Source organism: Apteryx mantelli, chromosome 14 (genome assembly GCF_036417845.1).
Source record: "Apteryx mantelli isolate bAptMan1 chromosome 14, bAptMan1.hap1, whole genome shotgun sequence".
Taxonomy (NCBI): domain Eukaryota; kingdom Metazoa; phylum Chordata; class Aves; order Apterygiformes; family Apterygidae; genus Apteryx; species Apteryx mantelli.
The window spans coordinates 18275171-18300627 of record NC_089991.1 but is presented as its reverse complement, the minus strand read 5'-3'; the positions used below and the strand labels follow the sequence as shown (position 1 = coordinate 18300627).

Genomic DNA, 25457 nt, shown 5'->3' with positions numbered 1-25457 from the left:
GGAAATAGGTCGATAGTATCAAAGCGAGTCTTGAGTGACGGATGAAGTTTGAGTGCTTATCGGAAAGCTGCCTTCAGCACTGACAGCGAGTAAAGGTGAACTTAACTTCGGGGCCTCCGCTTCTCTCGCACACACAGGCAGGTTCCTGCGTGTCGCTGCTGTAGGTCGCGCTCCGAAATGCAAGCACAGCAAAATCCTGAGCCCAAATTTGCCAGAACCTAAGAAGATTCAAGATCCAGATTTGTACATAGATCCATACTCAAATTTTGTATCTTCTCAAGAAACTGTAACTAAAGCTCTAAAAATTCCTATTTTGCTGGTATGTTTTGTGTTTCACAGTCCAACTCTCTTTGAGGCGACCTTTATTAGGAAACGAAACTCGCCTCAGAGCGCCAGTGTACTGGCTATCTGCGTAAAAATGTTTTGACTATAACTTGATTTTAGAGCTACATAAAATTGGCAAATATCTTTTTTTCTTAAACATTCTATACAAAATATTTAAAGAAATTAAAGGACAGGCTTTATGCCTTTTCTGTTACTGCCTGAGAACTGATTTCTCTCTTCAGTCTCTTGTGCCGGGCGAGCTCTGGGACAGCCTTTCCCCGAAGCTGGGTGGGGGCATTTTATGAGAACACGACACATGTTTCTGTTTGTTTGTTCATTTGTTTGCTTTTTAAAAATTTTTTTGGCTCTGGTAATTACCTGATGGTTGCAAGTCCTTGTTGACACTCAGGATTCCCAGCAGCGTTCATAGGGTAAAGAACAATTTCCAATCTGATACATTAAACTGCAGAGTCTAGAGACTTGGGGAAGCAAAGGAGGTTGTTTTGGGTACTAGTCAGCCCATCTATATTAAGACGGCTGACACCCACTCTTGACTCTGACTGTCTGTATATTAATAGCTTAACTTGGGATGTTAGAATTAGAAATGCATCTTCTCATTCATACCACAGTTTCTTCACATACCAGATGCCTTGTACATCATCTTTCTCCACTAAGCATTGGGAAAAATTAAAAATAGAATCAATCTTCTGCATTATTCTTGAGGTTTTTTCCCATAGCTTTTGCCATAGTTAGATCACCGCATTGTATGTGTGTATATATACACACAAACATGCACATACAGTTTTGTAACTGGGCTCTGCCCCTTCCTCCTCAGGGATATATTCTGTTATTTGCTGGGTCCAGCTTGCAGCCCCTTTTTAGTGCCCCCAGCCCTTCTTGAACCCGTGCTGCTACGGAGCTGCTGCCACGGCGTCTGTGCCGCGTCCCCCTCGCTGTCCTGCAGCCCCCGGCCAGAGCCTCCTGCCTCTTGGCATACTGTTGCGTACAAAAAGCTCTGGTTATTTCATACTAATTGCACTTAAATACACTTTCAAAATTAATGCCTTTTCTTAGGAAACATTGCTGTTCTTTGTGTAATGTGGTAGAAGCTTAAACAGCGGTGAATTGTTCTAATGCATCCATAAAAAGTATATAATCAGCAAATTTTCAGAGTAAAATTTGTTTTGTTCACAAAATATAGCGCTGGTGTAATATTGCCACTTTCTGCAAACACATTACTATAGCCATCAAATTGTTTACGGGATAATTGCCAGCGCTGTACAAGCAGGTCTTCTGTCAGGGTTTCGCTGCAGGGGCCTGCACGGCCGGGTTGGTCTGAATAGTGGAGCATTAGAGTAAAACGTACACTTGCAACTTTTGATTGCACCTGAGAGCAAAAAAGGGAGAAAAGCCCTTGGCTAGCCAACAGCAGTTTGTTTCAATTGCAGTCTGTTTCCTATTGGGATCAACAAGAAAATATCCTGAAAATATATTCCTGCAGATTTCAACACATTGCAGGAGCTGAGGCTCCTTTCTGAACTGAAAATCACGGCTAGCTTCCAGATGTGTAATACATGACCTGCTTTTCATTTCCTTACATTTGGAATAAACACTGGAACATTACCCTACTCACATGCGTGAGTTTAGGTTTTGCAGGCTCTCTGGGATGAAAGCAAGGAGCAGACTCCCAGGAATTTGCTGCATCCATCACAGCCCATTGCCGTGGAAATTAGACATGAGTTGCTCCGTTCAAATAGTAATATATGCAGTTTTATTCTGGGGATCTTCCACCTAAAAATTTAGAGTGTGAATTTGCACTACACCAAGTCACTTCATTTTCAAAATAATTTATACCAAATGTAGTCAAAAGGGAACAAGCTACTTTATACTTATTGAATTTGAATATCCATGCTGAGGTGTAAATGTGAGTGTAAATGAGGTGTAAATCCATGCTCTAGCTTGTGGTGACCTACGTCAGCAGAGAGGCCATCACTCCCTTGCAAGGGTTAACCGTTTACTATATAACACCATCACTTGATGCGTGATTTCTGTGCCTGGAGAGATTAAACTGTTCAACAGGTTTTCATTGAGGAAGGATTTTGCCTTTGGATAAAAATTCAAAAAACCTCTAGTCCCCCTTGTCGAACCTAATCCTAGCTGGAGCAGGATCGGCTCCACCGTCTGCTCCGACGTCTTTGCAGGATCCTGCTCACGTGCCGGCTGGATGGCCAGGAGGCTGGGGGGGCGGGAGGAATGGCAGCTTTCCTCTTTACTCATCTCAGAGGGAAGATTTTCCATTTTATTGTTGTTAGATTCCGGTGTCTAATATCTTATGGGAAATTCTTCTTGGAGTAGTTTAGTAGAAAAGAGCTGAAGCAGCACAAAATGGTGAGAGGGCATTATGTTGAAATGGGAGAGGGGGAAGTGGAGTAAAATGTGGCATTCAACAGTGTATTATGTAAGTAATCCTGGTAGTGTTTATAGTTTTTATTTTTAAATAAAATAAAAATACAGTTTGTGGGAAAACTTTATTGGATTTAGTTTACACGAAAATCTCTGTGTTGTAACAGTTTATGCAGAGAGGGAACATACAGCACGATAATAACCTATCATTATTGCTGTTTGCTACAGTCAGTGCAGGGTAAGGAGGTCTGTTGCCAAAGAAAAGGGAACTCTACGTGTGGGATACAAACGCTAACGTGCTTATTGGATATATTTGCAGCAGCGGAGGCAGCCCCTGAAGGGTGCTGGTGCCTGTGGGCTGCGCTCCTGGCAGTGATCCACATCCACCTTAGGAACCCCCCCCCCCCCCCAAAGCGTCTTGCAAGGAAGGGAGATATCTTTTCCTCTTTCCCCCCTCCTCGGGAGGGAGCAGCCCTTCTGCCTCGCGGTGGTGTCTGAGCAGGTTGGGGTCAGTTCCCGGTTCGAAACGGCCTCCGGCAGGTTTCTGGAGGCTCACGCAGACCAGCGGCCTGGCACTGCGGCGCTCCGCATCCTTTGCAGGCACGTCATTATGGCAGATCCCCCCAAACCAAGGTCAAGGCAAATAACTCCAGCTCTGTCTGTGTTACTTCATGATAAACAGGAAAAGACCGATGCCCTGATGCTCCCGCATGTCAGCTGTTGCGCCTTGCGTGCCTGTGTTGTCTTTTGGGCAAGCTTTTGGGAAGTTTTACATCTGTTCAATGCTCTTCCCTTAATCACTGAGCGTTTGCACGTCTTCAGTGGAACAGACCTGCAAAATGCAGGTACTATATTCCAGAAAAAGGAGGACATACAATAATCCTAAAAGGCATCAGCCGTCCTGTGTCTGAGTCGACAGAGGATGCTCAGCGCGTCTGTCCAATGGTTGGGGTCTCGGTGTGATCCGTTGCTCCTGCAGAAGATCTACCTTTCACAGCCACACAGTGGGAAGGTTTAGAGCAAACTGGGAAATTTTATTTCCCAGCTGAACTGTCTTTATGGATCGGAAGCTGCTTTTCCACGTTGCTCGGCAGTTTGGGGTGTGAGGGGTGCAGGGGATCCTTCATTCTCCCTCCAGGGATCCTAAAGGGAGGAGTGAAGGAGGCGAAAGCAAGGGCCAGTAATATGGGGAAGGGTCAGGACTTTCCAATCTCCCCAAACTCGTCAACAAAATAACATCATATTAAAAAAAATAGCATTTTACTCTAATAAATATGTTAATAAAATGTTTATTGATTTAATAATTTAAATTAATAAAAATGTATTTTAACGTAGTTATAGACATTGTTTCTTATTTATATTTATCAGTATTGCTGTTTAGAGATTCCTTATTGTTTAATGGTGCTTCAAACTACTTCACCCTGCAAATACAAGCTGTTCTATTAAATACGCTTAGTGCTTGTGGGAGATGGGTGTATCCAAGAGAACTTGGACCTTCAGTTTGTGCCTTGGAAGCTTCCTTCGTGCACCAGTGCAGGTTTCAAAGGAAAGGTGGGGAGGGCTGATGTGCCTCGCTAGGAACTGCTGTAACGGACGTGGGATCGGCGTTGACATTTGGAATAAGTGAGACTTTTTGTGAGATGAAGCCCCAGCAGCGCTGCTCCTGTCCCAGGGCTGGCCCCACCAAGGGCCTCGCACTCGCACGTCAGCAGCTTTGCTGGTGGGGTCAGTTAGCACTTGGAGTCCTTGTAGAAACTTCACTTACACCTAACCTTAGCCAAGGGCAAAAACCATAACATTTTTTTCCCATTGCTTCTTCTGTTGTTGTCTTGGAAGAATCAAGTGGTGGTTTATATTTGCTGTAGGCTCGAGAGCCTTTATTCGCTTCCAAGTCTTGAACAAAAACATCAGTAAGCTGCTGTCATGCTTTGCGTGCGGGAGAATTCATTTATAAAGGGGAGACTGTTACAGTTTCAAAGCAATGCATCAAAGGCAGTTTTCTTAGTGAGTGACTTCAATTTGTCGTTTCTTCATTCATGGTGCATTGTGAGCTGACAGAAGTTCTTGTTGACATGTTTGGCTAATTTTCGAATGTGACTTTTTGCAGATACCTGGAAGGAAACCATCTGACTGCTGTACCTAAGGGGCTATCGGCGTTCCGACACCTGACTCTGATGTAAGAAACGCATGGGTTTAGTGTCAGGATAATTAGATGACGACTCCTGCCCTGCGTCGTAGGTGGACCATAAAGCCTTAGTGTGCACCCTGTCCTGGGAGCGGGAGGAGAGTATTTCCCACACGTGATTTCAGCTGCAGCGGAGCCGCTTCCCTGTGCTGCCCACGGAGAGCCCTCCCTGGAGCGATACGGAGCAGCGGAGCCACTTCCCTGCAGGAGCTCCCGGCCGCTGCAAGGGCACCGGCGCATCACGCGGGCTGCCACTGCCTCCTTCCCCGGATTTATCACTGCACGGCTGTAAAGGTCGTTAGCAGAGGAGACAGCATTAATTTCATCTAGCTGAAGCAATGTTTATAATATTAAGATGATGAAAATTTGCATAACTGTTTCTTCTATGAGCAGGCATACGGATAGAGAAACAGCTAGGCTCCGTTCAGTAAATTAATCCCGAAAATACATCGTGGTGAAATTTACTGGCTGAACTATTTACATAAATTGTCAACTGCCGTTTGAATCAGCTGTAGATGCTCAAGTCAAATGGGCAGAAGAACCTCAGACAAAAAACATCCTGGATCCTCTGTTTTAAAACAGTGTTTTATTTGGAAACATCTCTGATTTTATTTTGCATGGAAAAGCAACAACGAAATAAAGTGTTCTGTTTGAGCCTTAATTACTCTTTTGAATTGAAAGATGAAGTATCTTTTGTTTCTAGTTGAGCCAAAGCAAACGCTTTTCCCATCTTTTATTCAGTCAATTTATGCCAAAGAGACCATTCTTTTTACACAGCTTTGTTCCGGTAGCTGTGAATGTGAAGAGTATATGGAAATAATATACTTGTAATAAATTGCAGAGCAGCCTGCTCCAGCAAATATTTACCCATGGTTGTATCATCTATTAATTTATCCTCCTCCTCTGAAAGTTTTGCTGATATCCACTGATTTTTGGGTGCTGTATACCAGAAATATGTTTTACTGAGAAGTCCTAAGCTTCTTCTGAGAAAATATTCTGATGTGATTTGCTTTTAGCATTTGTTCAAAGTTGGTTAGAAAAAATTATGTCAATTGACAATATTTGACTTTTCAATTGCTTCAAGCAGTTTGCTGTGCAGGTGCAATTTACTGTTTAAAAATGATTTATTTCTTAAGTCATTCATATAAGCAACATTTTCTGTGTGTATTTTTTCAGTGATTTGAGCAACAACAGCATAAGCGTACTGGCCAATTACACCTTCAGCAACATGACTCAGCTGTCGACACTGTGAGTAGCCCCAAGTTTTGACATCAGCCTTAGTTGCCTTTCAGTTCCCAATCTTAGGTGTTAAGCAATGGTTATATACCTCGTACCTGATAAAAGCTCATGGCTTTCCGTGCTGCTTCTCAGTTGAATTAGTAATGAAATACTCAGAGAAGGTGTTGCCTTGTGACTTGTGTCTCTCGCTGTGCTAGGATCCTGAGTTACAACAGGCTTCGGTGCATTCCGGTCCACGCCTTCAACGGGCTCAGGTCTCTCCGCGTGTTGTGAGTACCACCTCTGCGATGGCACTGCGTTGCGGCTCATTCGAATGCTGTTGATGGCAGGGAGGGCTTTAATGAGCAGATGGCTTTCACTTGATTCAGTAGCCGTAAATATTTTCACACAATTAGCTTCAATGTACTTGTACTTAGGTGCAATATGTCTGGTAATGACTAGAGCAGGTGAATGCTAAACTTTGGAAAAAAGCAATTATATCCTTGCAAGATGAATGACTTTGCTCCGATAGTTCAGGGACGAGAACTATCGCGAAAGCAGGCTGCCAAGAGACTGCATATAGTCTGTCTTTTCTGCTTGAACAGTGTTTGGGCACACCATGGGGAAGGATATTTATCTGTAAAAACAGATCATGTTTTAGAGTTAACTTTCCATTGGATGCTTCAGCAAGAGCGTCTTCACTGTAAACTTGTGAATTTTTAGAATATTTTCTTTCTACTTAGATTGCTCCAGGCAAGTTTTTACGTAAAAGAAGAATGCAGTCTGAATAGAAGCAAGTTAGAAGTCCGCACACTAGAACAACGAGTTAGTCACGCCAGTGGCTTTGCACCACTGATGCTGAGATGCCTCCAGGGTCTTTAAGTAGTGAAGGAAATTTCACCTAATGGTGACAGAGATGTGAGCATGCTTGCAGATGACCACCTGTGGTTTCCATCTGTGGAGCTCCTTTTCTCCAGGCTTTCTTTCCCACATAGCTGCTTTCTGCAGCTTCCTGGGTTGAGCACTTTGCTCACAATCTCCCCTGCAAGTCCTCTTCTTTGTAACACCTTAGAGTAATAAGACACACCATTCAGCCAAACTCTTCACTGTGGTTTGAGCGGTAAAATAGGTACCTAGGTTTCAGCCTCCTAATTTATAGGACAGTTTAGAATCCCCAATTTTTGTTATTAAAACCAAGAAAGATATGTGATTTGGATATGTTGATTTAAGTTTGGCTTGGGACTCTGGTTTCTAGCCCACTAGGATGGTCGCATCTGAACTGTTACATAAGTCCTGAAATTCAGCCACAGATGAATTCTATTTCTTGGCCAAATAAATTATTCCATATGGAGCTCTCTTCTGGCCTGCTTCTGATATGCACGCTAGCTTGATGAAAGCTAGTTTGGGAATCTCTACCTTGAATTAGAGTGTTGAGATACCCTGTCTTGCTCTTTCCAATAGTTACAATTTGTCTTTTCACTTCTGCTCTTGCAGGCCATGTATGGACAGAAGTAAAGGGCAGTACTTTAAGTATCAACTGTTATTTTTTTGGCTTTCTTAAATGATCTGCTAAACAGATTTGAAAAAAACTTCCTCCTTCAAGGGAGAAGCCCTCCCTGGCTTGTGCAGAGCCGCACAAGGGAAATGAAGCCTGGGTGGGAATCTCCGTCTCTGCTCCATGCATTTGGAAGCCTCCAGACTGATTGCATTTATTATGGCCCACAAAACTGGTATCAGCTACAACTTTTGCCACATGTCATCCACGTTGTTATTAAAAATCAATTCTCCAGGGGGAAAATGGGCTTCCAAGTGACAGTGTGCAATCTGTTATTGTCAGTTATTTTATTATCCATATTCTCAGGAGGATTTAAAGGAGAAACATCAGCAAAACAATTTCCACATTTTCAATTTATTTTAATAAAACGAACATAGAGATCTCGTTACCTTTGGCTGTGCTTGCCTTGGAAGGTAACCGATTCTTCTCACACCTGCTTCTGTGTCTTCCAGATTCCTTCCATTCTCTTCACTTTTTGTCCATTAATCATAAATAAAGTAGATTGGTATTTGAAAATCAGAATAACCACGAATGGATGATGTAATTGCATGAATCTCTGAATCTGCCCTCTGTGTCTCACACTTGCATATATTAACTCAGTTTCAGCACAAGCCCAACTGCAGAGAGGGCAGAGTCAACATGTTTAAGTTTGAGCCTGTATATGTATCAGTGTTTACACAATTAGGCATTTAATCTTAGCATGGCTTGTCCATAATGGTAGCTGAAGTGTGCCAGGGAGCTGTTTTAACATAATGTCTTCAGAATCTTTTTTAATGAGCAAAAGTTGATATCAGTAGATTTTTCCACCAAAACTATTGCAGTGAAAAACTATGATTTTCTTGTTCAAAAATGGTCTTTCGAGAAGCTAAATGTAGATAGAGTTTGGAAAAACTGAAATAGACACAAAGCAATTATAAACGTTATAACTCCCTGGCTGGCCTGAACTGATTATTTTAAAGATTATTTTTATTGTGTGAAAATGTTATAACTTCTGACATTTGGGTCTGATTTAACTAGGAAAGAAAGTCCAGAAATAGAAGTATTTTTTCAGATCACTAGACGATTTTCCATGTTATATTCATGAAAACCCGATAAAATGAACTATAAAATATTCTACTAACATTAAACATTCTTAGTTTTCCTGAAAATTAATGGATATATACTGCGGTTCAGGAGCTCGCATTTATGCAATGAGACACAGTGGTAGTTCAGAGCTCCCCCAAACGCGGTACTGCCTGTGGTGGCAAAGCTACTGCAATACTCTTCTGACACAACTTTGGAACCAGTTTTTGCAATATTCTTTCGGTGTTGGTTGTTGCGCCGAAATGACCTAAGTGGTTTTTTTTTTTTTTTTTTGCATCACAGAATGACTACCCGTAGTTTCCCAGTAAATCTGTGAAAGACCCTGCTGTTGCGAGCGCTGCTGTGTTGGTACAGCGAGCTCCCCGCTTGCTCCGACAGCCGAGCCGTGCTCAGGTCTGCAGGGACTGGCGTCCCTCAGGGCTTGCTGTAGGTGTTTGCCCTGGCCAGACCCCGGCCCCCGACTGCTCAGCCAGACCTGTGGTCACTGTGAGCGTTGTTTCCTACGAGAGCGTCCCCGTGGCGACTGTCGTAACCAAATGGTGTGAGACAACGGGCTAGAACGCAGCGCTTGGGAACAGCTGATGAAAAAAATGGACATGTTTAGTTCATTTCCTTGTCTGAGTACAAAGTCGTGGGTTAGTGATGCTACACGCAGAAAAGAATAGATTTTTTTTTTTTAAAGAATTCAAGTATTTTGTTACCCAGTGCTCTACAAAAAGCGATTCCCCTCTCCTGAATTCACGCCACTGCTCTTTCTGATATTTAGCCAATCGAGTACCTAGAAGTATTTGCCCTCATGGAGCCTTGCTCTCTCCTAGGGTCTCTCTGAAGTCAGTTTTTGATTTAACTGTCACCTTTCCTATTTTCCCTCTTCTGTTTTCTTTTTGTTTCTGGCTGATGGGATTCTGCAAAGGCACACGGGTCTGCATAGGAGGGGCTGCTTGGCATCGTTATGGTTTTAATAGCATAAATAGTATGTCACCTTTTTAATTTAAAACATTAGTCGCCAGCAATTTGGATCTTATCATCATTGCATGTGGAAGTAGCAGAGCATGGAGGCGCGGGCAGTGCCGTCCGCCCGTTGGTCCGCGTGTTGGTAACGTGGTGCTTCTCCCCGCTCCAGGACGCTGCACGGGAACGCCATCGCCAGCCTGCCCGAAGGGTCCTTCGGTGACCTGGTCTCCCTCTCCCACCTGTAAGTACTCGTTCCTGGATCCAGCTCTCTGATGGCCAGTTTTAGATTTCTGTAACAGCGCTGATTGATAGAAATTTAAAATTGTGCAGTTATCCCATTTGTCCGGCTCTCTTTCTATATTATGCTGCTCTTATCCAGACAGCATCTGTTCAAAGGAAGTAAAATAAATACAAGAACCTGTTGTTATGAGTTACCAAAATGTTTTCTTAAGGAAAACCAAGTGAGCAAATGTGACAGTTTCCTCTTCTGTGCACTTTGTGTTCAAGGCTTTCTTTCAGCCTTGTCTACATGAAATGCAGGGCATGTTATGGTCCGCGAGGGAGACAGGAAACCTCCCACAAAGAGCAAATAATCAGCAAATGTGATTCTGTGCTTAATAAGTGTCATATGTTTTGCGTACTGAAATGTTGTCGGTATGTGAACTTGTAGATGAATCACTGCCTCAGACATATACATATTTAATCATATGGAAGTTGGTCATTTCACAGCATTAATACTTCATTCCATAATTTACAAAAATTAAAAGTTTCAGGAACTTCACAAAATGACTATTCTGTTGATGGAGGTACAGGATATTTTTAAATGCAGTTTAGTGGATGAAAGACATGTAAAGACAAATAGCAACTGTTACAACGCAAACCAGAAGTGCAACAGTCAGTGCCAAAATACAGGAAAAGAAAAGTTTGTTCATTGAGATAATGTGTGATACTGCATATTATTAGACAATAGATGTAGAGGAAAAGTAATTTTGCATGTCCTGTTTCGTGGTCACTGTCCTCAAATAAGCAGAGGGTTGGGTATGTCTCAGTCAGTTTGTGAAGTGACCGGTTTCACAAGACAATAGTGACTGACAGATTCAGAAAATACTTTCTGCTCTGATGCTGCCCTCCTGCACAAGAGTTTATGTAGATGTATACACACACATTGGGACACGCGTGCATAGAGGTGTGTGCACGTGCACGTTTAACATAGGTTTTATATCTCTGTTTCAACATGCCCTTATATGCCACAGCTGGAACACTTTATACTGTTATCTTGACTTTCAAGTGTCAGCCCTAGTTCTTGATTACAGCATTTTCTTTGGACTCAAACTCATTTCTGGTTAGAACATATTAAAATTCAACAAATTTCTTGGAATATTTCTAGCATTCAAGATCAGTTATGTTTTAGTAAGTGTCCTTGGTCTGTGATGTCTGTGTAACACCTTTCTGCCTCGGTTTTCCCTCAACGATGAAACATGAAGATATCTCAGATTGGTGGGAACAGAAATCATACGAACAACTTAGGAAATTTCAACTTCTACCTATACGAATTTTAAACTGAGACATAACCATCTCTCAGTTTCAAGCTTGCACCTTGTTATCTAAGTCAGACAAAATGTTTTGCACGATATTTATTTCTTCGCAGTGCTCCCAGTATAGTAAATTCATTTTGCATGTTGTTTTGGAGTGACAGTCTAACTGAGTCGAAGCCCTGTGTCTGCGCAGGGAAGTGCAGTGACACTTCCATATTGGGAAACTGGCTTCTGAGGGTATTTTTAGAGCTCCAGAGATAAACATATCATGGCCCATTTGTTTGGATTTTCCTCGGGGTTTACTTTAAATGAAGTGCAGACATGATTTTCCTGGGTAAACTGCTCACCTTAGGGAGTGATAAAAATCCCTTTGGCCCAACACAATCACTGCAGTCTATCTGTTTAGATGTATGTGCTGCCAGAAATGTAAAATACACAAAGCTCAAATGAACAGTAATAAATAGGATCCATAAAATAAATAAGACCTGTCTGGGGTGTAATTTGCACAGTTGAACAATTGAATTTTACAGTGCAACTGTGCTCTCCAGTTTCTTTAAGGAGGATGCAATGTGATCATCTGAAACTTTTAGCAACCGCAATGATCTTGCTAGTTTCTAAGCTCTTTACATGCCAGAAAAAGCTGCGGTTATTGAAAAGAAGTCATACATAATTGAAAATAAATTCTTTTTGAGCTCTTCCCGAGATATGGATTTTCTGGGAGAAAGCATGGGCTTGGAATAATTTTGAAAATGATACAAAAATTTGCGACTCATCAGACACGTACCTAATTAGGGGAACCTAATTTTGTGTTAAATTTGCCAGCTGTGTGGCGAAGGGCAGGACGGATACTGTGGCTGGGGAATGCTGAGCAGCCGGGTGCTGATCAGGGGGAGCAGCCTGGGCCTTCTGCATCAGTTCGAGTTACATCGGGTCAAATGAACCATTAGAATTTTAAAGAAATATTTTTTCAGCATAGACAAAGCTATTGTTTTTAGTCAAAGTCTTTGTAATAGCTGTAAAATGGTTTGTAACTGGAAGAACAAAACTTGAGATCTAGATATTTTGATCACTTTTTCCAGAGCTGTTTAAAGCCCAGGAGAAAATATTCTCCAAACTTCCTTTACATTGTAAACATCATATCGTCTTAATGTAGCTATTATAACAAACTGTTTTACAGATATGTCTCACTGAAGACAGAGGAAGGCTTCTAAATGATATGCACATACCCTTTCTGTCTCCTATTTACCATTTTATTTACTTGAATCACGTAATCATCTGCTTGGCCAACTCGTTTAGTGCAGGGCGCGGACACTGATATTCGAGCGCTGCCGAAGGATCAGCCGTATTCGTACTTACGAGGCAGCCTACGCCTGTGGGGCGGGCGCAGCGGGCTCGGGACCTGCGCGCGGCGCCCACGGGACCTGCGCGCGGCCAGCGCTGCTCCGCGGCGGGCCGGGCCGGGCCGCTGCGCGCCGCGGCCTTCGCCAGCACCCTGGGGACGCGCGGGCTGCCTGCGGCACGTGTTTCTCTCGGGCAGGTTTTCAATAAACGGCTCCGATTCCTAATCCTGCTGAATCGTCTCTTCTGTACTCAAACTTGTGTTCAGTCACCTATAAAAATAAGCTGTCCCCTCCCAGCTCTTTATACCTCCATGTTATCGTGAGTAGAGTTATTTTAATTAGCCTTGTTGTAAGTTGTTTCAAAAAAAGGGGGGAAAAAAAGTGTCTGAAGGCTGAAGGGAAGGAAATACCCGCACTGCATTTTGAAAATGCTGGTGCTGGTATTTCATTACAGCACAAGATTTTTTTTTACCTCCAGGAAATATTTTGCTATAACAGACAGAGAAATAGAGTGTGTGACAGAACATGTGAGTTAAAATACAAGAATTCACTATAGTTCCTAAACATGGAAAGAAGAAAAAGATACATGTGATAATTTCTGCAACTGTACAGCAATGTTATTGCCAAGCATTTCTAGCACCTATAGAGCAGCTTTATTTCCAAAGTACTTTATGAAGTGTAACTAACATGGTAGCTAGTCTTCCCTTGTCCTCCCCCTCCCGTTTTATAAATTGCAGTTGCTCCATGTTAAAGGTAATTTCTGAGTCCAACTTTCACTGTTGCATTTTGGTTGCCCTCAGACAAGTGGTTGATCATGGTTACGTGATCACAAGGTCAACCCAGCAGGGTTTTTTTCTGTTGTAAGCAATGGATTTGCAGAAAGAATGGATGGATATTTTTTAATACTGTGCTGCAGTACACATTTAATTTTGATGAATGAGCCCTGGATGGGGTTTGAACCTATGAACTCTCATTATGAATCTGTTGAGGGCACAGTGGTTTCATTAGTTACTCCAATGGAAATGTATCAACAAATTTAGCGAGGTGTCTATCTCAATATCCTGTCTGATATTTTTATTTGAAAGAAGCTCGAGTTTAAAATACCATCCTAAAAATAGTTTTTAACATATGCAGTAATAGTGAAGTCTAAAACCCAATCTGAATTACTGTTTTTCTGTAATCTCTCTTCTCTGTGCTTGTCTTTTAACTATTTAGTTAATTGTCTCTCCATTGCAATTCGTGTTGCACAACTGAAGCATTACAGTTACTTTCAGAAGAATAAATGCAGACTTCCAATGTGCATTTCTTCACACTTTCAAAAATTGTTTGTAAACAGCCTTTTCTCAAGTGTGGACTTTGTTCATAAGTGACTAATTCCCTCAAAAGACACTTTCCCTATCAGAAAACTGAGTCTAAATCAGTCAAGACAGCACCTAAATTTAAGGCAGATAGGCAAGTGTTTTCTTTTTGGATAGAGCTCCATGAATAATGACAAAGTTATGTGAATTATAATTATACTATTTAAATGCATCTATTGCAACCATATGGACTCACTCAAGGGATGGGTTAACCGGCAAATGTGTTTTCAAAGCCCATAAACAGACTTAACAGACATCAGGTTTCAGTTTTGAAAGCAGAGGTCTCTTCTGTGCACATGATTCATCCAGCCAGAGGACCTTAACATGAGTCACCATATCCAACCTAATAACATTCGCTGTTAGAATACGCCCACGAAGGCCAAATAGTTAAAGAACCAACCCAGTAAATTTGATGAAAACATGAGAGGCTCTTGATCTTGCTCAAACATACTTGTTTGAAAACGTAATTTGTTGTTAGATATTTATCCAATGTCCCCAAGTAATGATGGGAAGAAAGGAAAGGAAAAGGAATGCTGGAGGAGATCTTTCTGAGTCACTTTTTGACCATTCAGTGGGTTTCTCTCCCACATTTTGGAATAAGGCATTCTCGTAAAAGTGCAGAATAAAACATGCCCCGATGAGGTTGGGGACGTTACCTTTGCTCGCAAGGCGAAATAACCGCTGTTAAATGTTTTCCACCCCTCAAGGGCTCTGGGCACCAACCCTTTGCACTGCGACTGCAGCCTGCGCTGGCTCTCCGAGTGGGTGAAGGCAGGCTACAAGGAGCCGGGGATCGCGCGCTGCAGCGGCCCGGACCCCATGGCCGACAGGCTGCTGCTCACCACGCCGACCCACCACTTCCAGTGCAAAGGTAGGCACGGGCGCGGAGCCGCTCGGCAGGGCGCCTTTGCTGCCCTTGTGCGCCCTATCGTGGCCAGCTGCTTGGTTTTCAAGGGAATTTCAGAGGAGGTGGGTTTGGCTTTCGTTTCCGAGCCATCAGGTTGCATTCAAGTCACATTTGCAAGTTTTCCTCTGCAGACTGGAGTTTACTGCACCGCTGTAAGGGAAAACAGCAAACCTCAGAGGAGTCCGTATTCCTGTCGGTAGCACCGTGTTATATAATGGCAAGCTAGCGTATAGGATGTCGTTATAGATTATTCAATCAAATAAATTGTTTTTGGCCTTCTACCTACCCCAAAAAACTTTGGTTGAGTAATGGTTACTTTAAAATGTGGAGCACTGTTGTTGTTATGCACATACACTCGAAAACTGAGAAACAGAATTCTAGTGTAAAGCGGATATTTACCAAAAGTACATTTTCATTTGAAGATCCACAAACACCCGTATATCCTCTTCAGCTCTGTAGCAGAACCTGTATGTTACGGAAAATGTTTTATATGAGAATATAGCATACATTCAGGAGAGGCTTGAGGTGCAGCTATTAACAGTGTGGGATAGTAATAGACAGAAACATGCTGTGTTATAGAGCGGCTAGACAAGTGATAAGGTATTTGCTTGCCTGGGGATAAATAAGTAGCATATTATGGAATGTGGATTAGCATATACCTGTATATTGTTATCGTAAAAGGAGAGTTGTTGGAGATTTGCTTAGGTTACTGGCAAATGTGTGAAGATCATGTATAGATCAAAAGAAGGGTCAGTAGTCGTTCTTAGAAATGGAAATGAGGCACAAAGCCTGTTCTCACTTGTCTCGGAGCGCCATGCTTACAGCACTGCTTGGCAGGGTGATTTCGTAGAGGCTGGGATTAAACTGCAGAACAAACAGAAGATGGTGTTGAGATGGGTTTAAAACACACGTTTCCAAGCTCGAGCTGAGTTTTCTAGCCTTTCAAGTATATTATAACTTAGTTATTTTGAAATACCAATCTCGAAACTTATCAGAGTGGTCAGCGATGCCCCTGTGCGGCACAGGGACAGCGCTGGCCCCTCCTCGCCTCTGCCAGCAGCAGCGTGGCACTCTCCGCAGGGTGACGCTGAGGGTACGTCTGTGCGTCAGCCTGCGGAGATTTAATCCTAGCTCAGGTGATGCTGGCACAGAGCTCAACATGGGCTGAAAAACCCTGCCGAAAGCCTGGGTCCGTGGTGCAGAAGTGAGCCCTGCCGTGCTGCGTGCCGCCCAGGCCCTGCTGTAAGCAGCACCTAGCCGGCTTGTCTAGAGGGAGCGCACAGATACCTCTGTGACCTCCGGTTACTTGTACATTAGGAAAAGAAAAAAACAAGACTTAAACTTCTTTTTACTAAAATTATGTTTTTGGCCTGTGACTGAGCAGAAGGTTATGTCTCAGCAGAGCCAAGAAAACAGAAGTATGCAATGTGCAAGTCATGCAAAGTCAGCTCTGCTTTTTATTAAATTGCCCTCCTAGTTATGCAGTAGTGGAAAGGAATGTGCTGGGCTGAGGGCATTTTGCTGTATGGATTTATAAATCAAATCCCCAAGGGCAAAGTAATGAACTACTTAAGTGCTAGGAACTAACACTGCTCTTATTAGCTCCCACATTGATTAGCTGTGATCTATGCCATAGGAATAAATGGAAAATGTACATGTGTGTAGTATAAAATAAATAAATAATAGAAAACATTCTGGCTTAGTGACCTCTAAATCCAGCAGAAGAGCCGCACTGGTGTCTGTCTCTTGTGCTCCTCAAGCAGCAGAATATACCTGTGTATATCGCAGGAGGACCAAGAGAAAAGTAGCTCCAGTGTGTTGCTCTCCACCCGCCGTTGGTGGCAGAAAGTCAGATGTTATTTCCTCTTGCTGTCCTAACTACATGTTAAAACATGCATGACATTTAGTTAGATGTAAAACCCAAAGATAGAAGAGGAAGACAACGGTCTTTTATTTTTTGGATTTGTTACTTTTTGTGTATTTTTCCTTGATATTTCCTGTTTTTCATGCTGCAATGAACTGCGTGGTGGCACTCTTAATGACACTGCCGTCAGTATGGGATCAGGATGTGGCCTCTAGGTTGTAGGCTTTTTTCAACAGAGGCTCCTTGATATTCATTTCTGTGATATTCTTACCCCCCAATAGGTGCTGTGTAAGTATTCAAAGTTAATAATGAAGTCTCATATAGGACTGCCAAAAGCAAATCCTTGACAGGAAGAGATCTTGGCATCCCTGGTTTTGGTAACCCTCCACAGCTCCACCTCTTCTCTCACATCAACTAGAAGCTTCTTGGCTTCACTTCCAGGGTGTTTTGCAGTCTCCTCCTGCTTATCATGTAGCATTCAATATTGGAAGGTCTGTGCCCACTTCTGATCAGCACAGGACCAGTTTTAAGATATTTTAAAATGTATTTTTTTTTATGAAATAAAATTATTTTAAGGGCTTTACTGCCTGATACAGTTTAACCCCTTGTAAAGTGTTTGGTTTTATTTTTGACTTGTAAAAGCCATTAGGTCTTTAATATTTGAAACTTTTTCACTTCAGAATCAACATTTTCTTTATTGTAAATATAACTGTTTGAATTAGCTTTCTGTAACAACCCAGCGATATAATATTAATTGATTTGGTACCCCAGATACACTTGGTATTGTTTTGGTCTGGCTCGCAAATATCACTACCTCTTTGGAAGAGCTGAGTTCAAAAACGTGGTTTACTAAATGATTTAAATACGGATGTGCGTATTTACCTACATAAATTAAAATATTTGCATATTTATCTTTGTTGCATTTTCTCCAAGTACGTGAATGTTGATAATCTCTCTTCTGGGTAGAACAAGAGGGAAATAAATTTTAAAAATTCAAATCAGTTCAAATAAAGGATGGTAGAACATTTTGCACCTATACATTTCCATAAACCTCTAGCTAAATCTTTCTTGTGCATGTTTTTCATTTCTGCTGTTGCATCTGCACTTTCATTCTTGTTACCAGCCGTAGAAATGTCATTATTATTGTTCCCTAGGGATTGCTATTGCAGAATTTCCTGCACTGGCAGAAGGAGAAATTGCTGAAAACCATACATATAAGCCCATTCTCTGGAGATTTCCAGGATGTTTTTTCAGAGCTGATGTTTGTATGTTCAGATGAGAATATAAGCATCATTGAGTGTTGGCCAGCACTTGATTTAAGTACTTAAAATCTCTCTAATCCCTGGGAATTCAGTGATGTCGTATAAAGTTCCACCAGCAGCATGTGCATTTGTGCCAGCATAGGGAGAATACTGCGCTCGAAAAAAATGTATGTGGAAGTACCATCAAGTATTAATGTTGTAATCCAGTTCTGTATTAATACACCATATTTTGCCTTTCCAGAGCCGGTAGATATCAATGTTGTGTCCAAGTGCAACCCTTGCCTCTCCAACCCGTGTAAGAACAATGGGACGTGCAGCAATGATCCAGTGGAGTTTTATCAGTGCACTTGCCCTTTTGGCTTCAAGGTAAGACTACAACTGCACTACATGAAAAGTAATAAAGTATTCCCCATGCCTTCTGTTTTCTTAATTGTTGTACCGTGAGGAGTCAATTTTACAGGCAGCTGAGCTCAACAGATATCTTACTCAAGCAGATTGTGTGTGACCTTTCAACTGCACTCAGCTACAAATTTTTATCCTGTGTAACAGCAAAGGTATTTCTTTCTCTCTGAGCCATGACTATAGAGATGCATCCTGAGCCACCTTCTCTAGCTGACCCTGCTTTGAGCAGGGGGTTGGACTAGACGATCTCCAGAGGTGCCTCCCCCCCTTAGCTATTCTGTGATTCTATAATGTAGAAAGTTCCTTATGAAACGGCAAGTTGATTTTATCTTTCTTTTCATTTCTTTTCTTTCACCAGCATGAAAATAACTGTTTCATAAGCTGCCAGGCCAAAGGGAAGGCAATTCAGACTAGAACTTAAGACCAGTTTAATCCAAAGCATCAGCATGTTCTGATGCCTGCTAGCTTACATCCATTTGCACAGACTGATTAGCAGAAAGATGATAATTGATCAGAGACAGTACCACAGATTCAGCTGCCTCTGACATCTGAGCAATAATGTCTGTAGAGTCATCTGAAATTCTGTAGACGTTAAGTGTTGTGAACACGTAATGTCCATTCCTAGGTAGGAGACTGGAAAATCTTGTCATGGGGTAATACAATTTCTTGAGTACTGATGTGTGTATAGCTTCCATAGTTAACATTGTGTCATGAGAGCTTAAGGCTACCAAGACTTTGTTTCAGAGTTGATATAACTGGAAGCCTAGTTCAGTAGCCAGTAGCTGAGGGATAAGTAATAAATGAGGCATATGACCTGTTGACAGGACAGGGGTAGGATGGCAAGGCCAAAGAAGGGGGTTGCATCCTGTAGACTGTGATTTTATTTGCCTCACTGGACATTTCTTTCAGAGTCTCGGTCAGTTAAAGCAGATGCTCATCAAACAGAGTAATAAGAAGTATAGAAAAAAAAAAAAAGGGAGGGCAAGGAAAAACATACACGTGGGAAGTGAGCACAAGTATCCATGTCTTACATTCCAGGTAGGATTTAGGAATTAGTTGGAGCTGATGATAACACCATTTCCCTTCTCTGTTTGCCTGGGATACATCCCAGATGGTGACAGAGTAATTGTGGTGGATCCCTGAAACACTGGAAGATGAAAGATGTAAAGCTTATTTCTTCTGTTTCACCCCAGCACCCCCATGCCTATTACCCAAGAATAATAGTAATTCTCCTACATGACTGGAAAAACCTTTGGTGATTTTCTCCCATTTTTGAAAATCCTTCTGCGCACTGGCATATCAGCCTGCAACTTTGCTAGGATCTTAAAAGACCATGTTGTCACAAAATCATTTAACTGAGACTATTTTGTATCAATTGATTTGTCATTTTGAGGGGGGAACCTCTGGCTGTTTATCTTCTCAGGTTAGCAGAACAAAGAGCAGGCATTTTAATTTGATGCATAACATAAACCAGGCTGAATTCTTCAGATGGGGCCAGGTAACTGTTAAGATAACTTCAAAAGTAAAAGCTTTCAAAACTAGCAGGAAAATATATAGATATTTGTGTATGTCTTACTCTAGAAGGCATGCATCATGGAGCAGATATCCAGGGTATTCAGAGTAGAAATATATTGGTTTTGAGCATGTCTCTTTTTCCCCTTATTTTTTTCTTTTTCTTTTTTACAGCATTCCTATATTAGCAAATGCACTAGTATAGGTGCATTTATACTGGTAGAAGCTAAGTTTACAAAGGGAGGATTTATTAACAATAATTGAGACTAATCCTCTAGTTATATTAGCAAACAATTTCTTATGTGGATTAGACCTCAGTGTGCATCAGTTTTACTTAGAAAGGTCTTTGATGAACTCTTGAAGTAACTCAGTTTAAACATGTCGCAGAGCATGTAGCTTTTCTTCTCTCTTGCATGAGTTCTCAGGTGACGCTCGGTGCGTGAACTCGGTCTGATCCGAAACCACTTGTGTGCTTGTAAGCACCAAGCTGTCATCCAGCTACGGCGAAGAGCAAACAGACCCAGGCAGGGCACTTAAAGCAAAGCAGGCAGTTTAAAAATACTGACTGGATAACAGCACGGAGAGAATTGGGGGAAATTTAATAAGCAAAAAAGAACCCTGTGTCTTTACTACAGGTTTTTGAGTAAAAATGAAATTTGACAGGTCCAAATGCAAACCATATGAAAGGAGCCCTCTATCTCGACCAAGCCGTTCTCCACCAGAGATTCATGCTAATTCAATAACAATACCTTGCTTCCTTCTCACCAGCCAGCACCAAACAACTCTATCCATCTGGAAGCTATTTCCCAGACCTTGATAAATTGCCCTAAATCTGCCCTCTCAGCATTTGTTTTTCCTTGTTTGATGTAGATTTTGAAAAAAATCCTGTGTGGAGGAGTGTATCTATAAAGTGAAAAAAACACCCTTTTTTCAAATCTGACCTCATTCAAATGAGCTGAAGGCTTTACAGTGTTCCCCGGAAAGGGGTACACAGCTATGTGGGGTTTCAGTGCTCCTGCTAGCCTTCAGAGAAGAACAGTAAATCAGCTAGCAGAAAGCTGCCTGTGTGACCAGTTGCCGAACGGGTGCCTGATGGCATCAGGAATTTCTCCCAGTTACTCTAGCTGCCATGCTCGCAAAAGCCGAGAGTCGTCTTGCTCCCTATCCCATTGAAGATGGCCCGGTCTGTACCAAGACTTTTATTTTTCATGGTCCCCCAAATGCTTTTTCATATCAAATGCATAGATTATGGGGTATTTTAGCAATGTATAATGCTGGTTTGAGTGAGCTTAAAAATGAGGTAACTCATGGGCTGTCGGAGCTGAGGGGCCAGTGGGCTACACAGTTGTATTTAATGAAGGCAGAAACAGGGGTTGCTCGCTTAGGGAGGGTGGAGGCTAAGTGCTGGTAGCTGTCTGTGCTGCTGCTGCTCTTTCCTCAGGCGGGTGGAGGAATGTTTTCTGGCGTTGCTAGAGGTGAGGCATGGTGGAAACGGTGCTTCCGGGGCTCTCGGTTGGCGCCTCGCCAGGCGGGCACCGGTGTGAGATTGTCACCTCTGGGACCTGGCAGGGTGCGCCCCGAGAGCCCCAGGGTGCCGTGGGCCTTAGCACAAAACGTCTCCTAACACTATGAAACCTCTGTTTTCATATTAAACACAGACACAGGTGGAGTTATCCATCTACTTTTTTTTTCTCTTCCCCACAGTACTCTTTGAAAGATTATTTAAATGGTGTGTGTGGTTTAGATTATAAAGTATGATTACAAGTGTAGAAACGGAGCTTGCTTCTGCTTTAAGTGATGCTAGCCACCTGGAGTGCATGCGCGTACGTGTGCGAGTGGCGGCTGCTTGTTAAGCAGATGATGGGACCGTACTAATTCATTTATCCTGCAGAGTGTATGGCTTTCACGTAGTCTCATTGATACTGTAAAATCAAGCTTGTGGGTGTTAGAATTCAACAGAATAATCAAACTTACAATCAACGAGTCATTGAGAAAGGATTTACCTGAATAGCTATAGTAAAAAACAAACAAACGAAAAAAAACCTAAGGCAAGTGGAAACCAACAGCCAATATTTTTTGCCTTTGCTATTTTCTGAAGTTTATCTGAAAATTCCTTTTTGGAATTTTGGTGATTTTTGTGTCTTTCATACTTTTTTTTCTTAAAACTGAGGGAGCAACAAATGAAGGAGAGTAATTTTCCTTCTTCCAAATAGAGCTATCTGTAGAACTGGGGAAAGACAGTTTAAAATACGTCTGTGTTTTATCTAGTATGAAATATAAAAGAGCTTTGCCAAGCTGGAATATGAAATGCAGTAACTGCCCAGCCATTGCCACAGCCTCCTTGGTTGCTCGGATAAATGGCAGCCCGAGCTGTTGGGATTCGGAGATGTTTGTCATCTCTGGGTTCTGCTAGTACCAAAAGCTGTCTGAAATGGAAAGTGAAGATAGGTAAATTTAGTATAGCACATAGCCCACCTTTTAGGCAACAGATGCTGATGTGTGTCTGTGGTAGAGTTGCTCTGTGAATGTTATCCATCTCTGTTCACTTCGCTGCTGCGTTCAGCCAGTGTCCTTCATAGCAGCACGGCAGTGTCTCGAGGGTTCAAGCAAATGCACCAGAATTTTCATCCAGAATGACAGATACAATCGGAAAAATCCTGGGAAAGCTCTTGGGCAATGGGGAGAGAGTATCCTCTGCAGCCAGACTCTTGTGGTGGAAGGCATGACAGCGAAGCTGCAACAAGATTCAGTGAGGAAGCTGGCTCCAAACTTTTGCAAGGAATTTGGCCCTTCCTCATCCCCCTCGCCCCCAGGGCTTCATTGCTGAAGTCAGGGTTAGAAATTTAGAGTTGCAGAGGAAAAGCGTCGCTGGGATATATGGGATTCATGTATATCTAATGTTTATGTGCCGGCACTTGCATGGATAGATGCAAGCCAAGCAGAGGCTGTGACAGCTCAGCACAGGGATGGTGAGCAGGTTGTATTAGGACAGGCCCTTCACCGTTAGCATGGACTGAGGGCTGCGCTGGCTGCATCATTCACTCCCGAGGGCTCTCATGGCCTTGCGTTTGCTTGGGGCATGGGCAAAGCCAGTTTGTTGCATTTGCACTTTGCGGTGTAGGCGTACCTCTGTAGTGTTGCATGAATCATCTCTCAGAGTCCTAGAATAATGGTTGTCTTAGGAATAATTGACAAAGAACTGATTTTAAAAGAAAAATTTCATGGTGTTTGCTCATCCACACATATTCTGGACAGTTCTTACAGCTCAAAGCCTGGATAGTGCATGTTTTTCCAATGGGCCAGCTTCTCACTTAGCTGTGCTGGTTTGGGTGGGGTTATGAGAGTGTATCTGGGAGTCGGGTTTGGCTCTTGATGCATGCCAGCTGTGTGAGAGTATGTCAGCTCTAGTTTTTTCAGCTAATACTGTTTGGAAATATAACTCCTTGCTTTTGTCTCTTTGGATCTAGTAACATATGCACATAGTCCCCTTATACATCATGCAGTGCACAAATAAATCCCCAAGCTGGAGTTCCAGCAGGAGGAGAAATTGGAAGGAACTCTTAAATCCAGGCTGCCCTCCTCCATGTGAGGTGAGGGTTCAAACATCTCTGTCTTCACATGTTGCTCTGTTTGGGCCTCTTTCTTTTTCCAGCATCAGGGTAGGGAGGACAGACACTGGAATGCAAGTTCAATGCCAAGTTTCAGGATGAAGAAATCAGCATAGCAAAATACTGCTCGTGTGTGGTGATTCTGCCTTAAATGCTCATTGTGCTAATTTCTCTTAGGACGTGTTTTTGTGGTCTTGGCTGGTTTATTTTTTGTTTGTTTTGACCATGCTTAAAATACTTATTAATGAATGTTGAAAGAAGCATTTTCCATTCTCATTTAAATAATGCAGAAAGCCCTTAGGGGTGAGAGATAATGGGTGGTCGTGTAAAATAAGACCACCTGCAGTTATGTATGGATTTGTACGGCAAAGACCAGTATCAGCATTAGGTGTTTATAATTTGCATAATGCACCTAGGGCAGAAGAAACAGCAGATAGCATAGCATTTTCCTGAGCATGCATATTCCATAAAACTTACTGTGCATCAGCCAGCCTTGTGCGTGTTTCTTTTTGACCTTTCTATTACAGTAGGTTTAAAGGAAATGGAAATTTACATCCAGAAGAGCATAAAAATGAAAGGTTTAAGGAGGGATTACCACCCCGGTCGCTGGCTGAAGGTGGTGAGGCGTGCATACGCCCACCACAAGCCCTGTAAAAAGCGCAGTAATGTCTTGTGGCATGCCCTAATGAGGGCTCTTAACAAGAAAGCCAAATCTAAAGAAGTATTTCCATTTGTGTTAGGGCAGCAAGAAAACAGATGCTGAGCAGCTCGAGACGTTTGCTCTGATTGTTCAGTGCTGCGTCAGGAGACGGAGCTGAGCAGCGAGGTTAAGGTGATTAGTAAGCTGTACCCACGGGAGGGCATGTGGCCCAGGGACTCGGGGGATGGCCGGTGTGGATTATTTCCCCTCTGCGTTTTTACTACTCTTTATCTAGTCTAGTTCTAAATGCCTTAGGAGACAGGGCTCCCTATCTTTCTTTTCCCAGGGTAAAGGGTAAGGGAAAGTTTTTATTGGCTTTCCATCTGAATTTCAAGCAGTTGTTCCTATGTTTGCTTGGTTCTGTTGCACTAACAATTTTTCTTCCTCAGTGGTTTGTCTGTCTTTCAGGTGATTGCCAGTTGCTGTATCTCTGCTTGATCAAGTTCTCTTTAACCAGCTCTTAATTTTCTGCATCCCACCAGTTCTGCATAATTGAATCAGTAGCAGTAGTTGGTCACAGATGAAAATCCTTATTGTTAGATTCTGTTGTTAGATTCGTCCATCAGATTATTGTTAGATTATTATTAGATTATTGTTAGATTCGTCTGTCATCTGTGATCCTTGAGGCTTCCTTGGCACTGACCGGCCTTGAGGATGTGGCCTTTGGGTTTCTTTTGTCGTCCAAGAACGTGAACAGAGGTTCATGTCACGGCTGGTCCTTTCCCTGTCTTTTGGGGATGATGAAATTGTTGGTATTGCTGTAAGCAGACTAAGCTGGAAAGGAAGCTTTCTTTATAATGTGAGGGTAAACTCTCTCCCGCTAACAGAAATTATACAATGCCAGACCAGTTTGGGAATGAGCAGACTGCTGCTAGAGGTAAGGGCACGTGCTCTGCAGGTAGGATTGTACCTACGTCACGTGTGTTCCTGGGGCGCTCGGTCGCTGTCTGTCTGTGTCAGGCTCAGACTGTGCCTTTCCAGCAGCTCTAGCTCCATTTATTTCAGAAATCTAGTGAATACTTTGGAGAGGTTTTCTAATCACATAAGCCCTTCCTTGTTTCAGGTGTCACTGGACTCCTGCGTGTGCTGTGTCCCTTCTCCCTCAGGCGGGCTCTGCGTTCAGTTGCTTAAGTGTTAGGCCTAGGTTAATTGCCTTGAGTAATAAGTTTAAAACACGACAACTACATTTTCTTGCACTTGCTATTTCTTATGATTGGGAACGTGGTTTCTATACAAGGGGTGTCCAG

At 42.5% G+C, this 25457-nt stretch overlaps 1 protein-coding gene across 4 annotated transcripts in view; it reads left to right on the top strand.

The window, feature by feature from the left end:
* Positions 1-25457, top strand: part of SLIT3 (slit guidance ligand 3) — a 517687-nt gene that overhangs the window by 422482 nt on the left and 69748 nt on the right. For all 4 annotated transcript variants that reach the window (XM_067304842.1, XM_067304843.1, XM_067304841.1 and 1 more), the window contains 6 exons: positions 4835-4903; positions 6089-6160; positions 6349-6420; positions 9892-9963; positions 14663-14826; positions 18230-18354. In XM_067304842.1, the coding sequence (XP_067160943.1) occupies positions 4835-4903; positions 6089-6160; positions 6349-6420; positions 9892-9963; positions 14663-14826; positions 18230-18354 (574 nt within the window). The remainder of the gene's footprint in view (positions 1-4834; positions 4904-6088; positions 6161-6348; positions 6421-9891; positions 9964-14662; positions 14827-18229; positions 18355-25457) is intronic.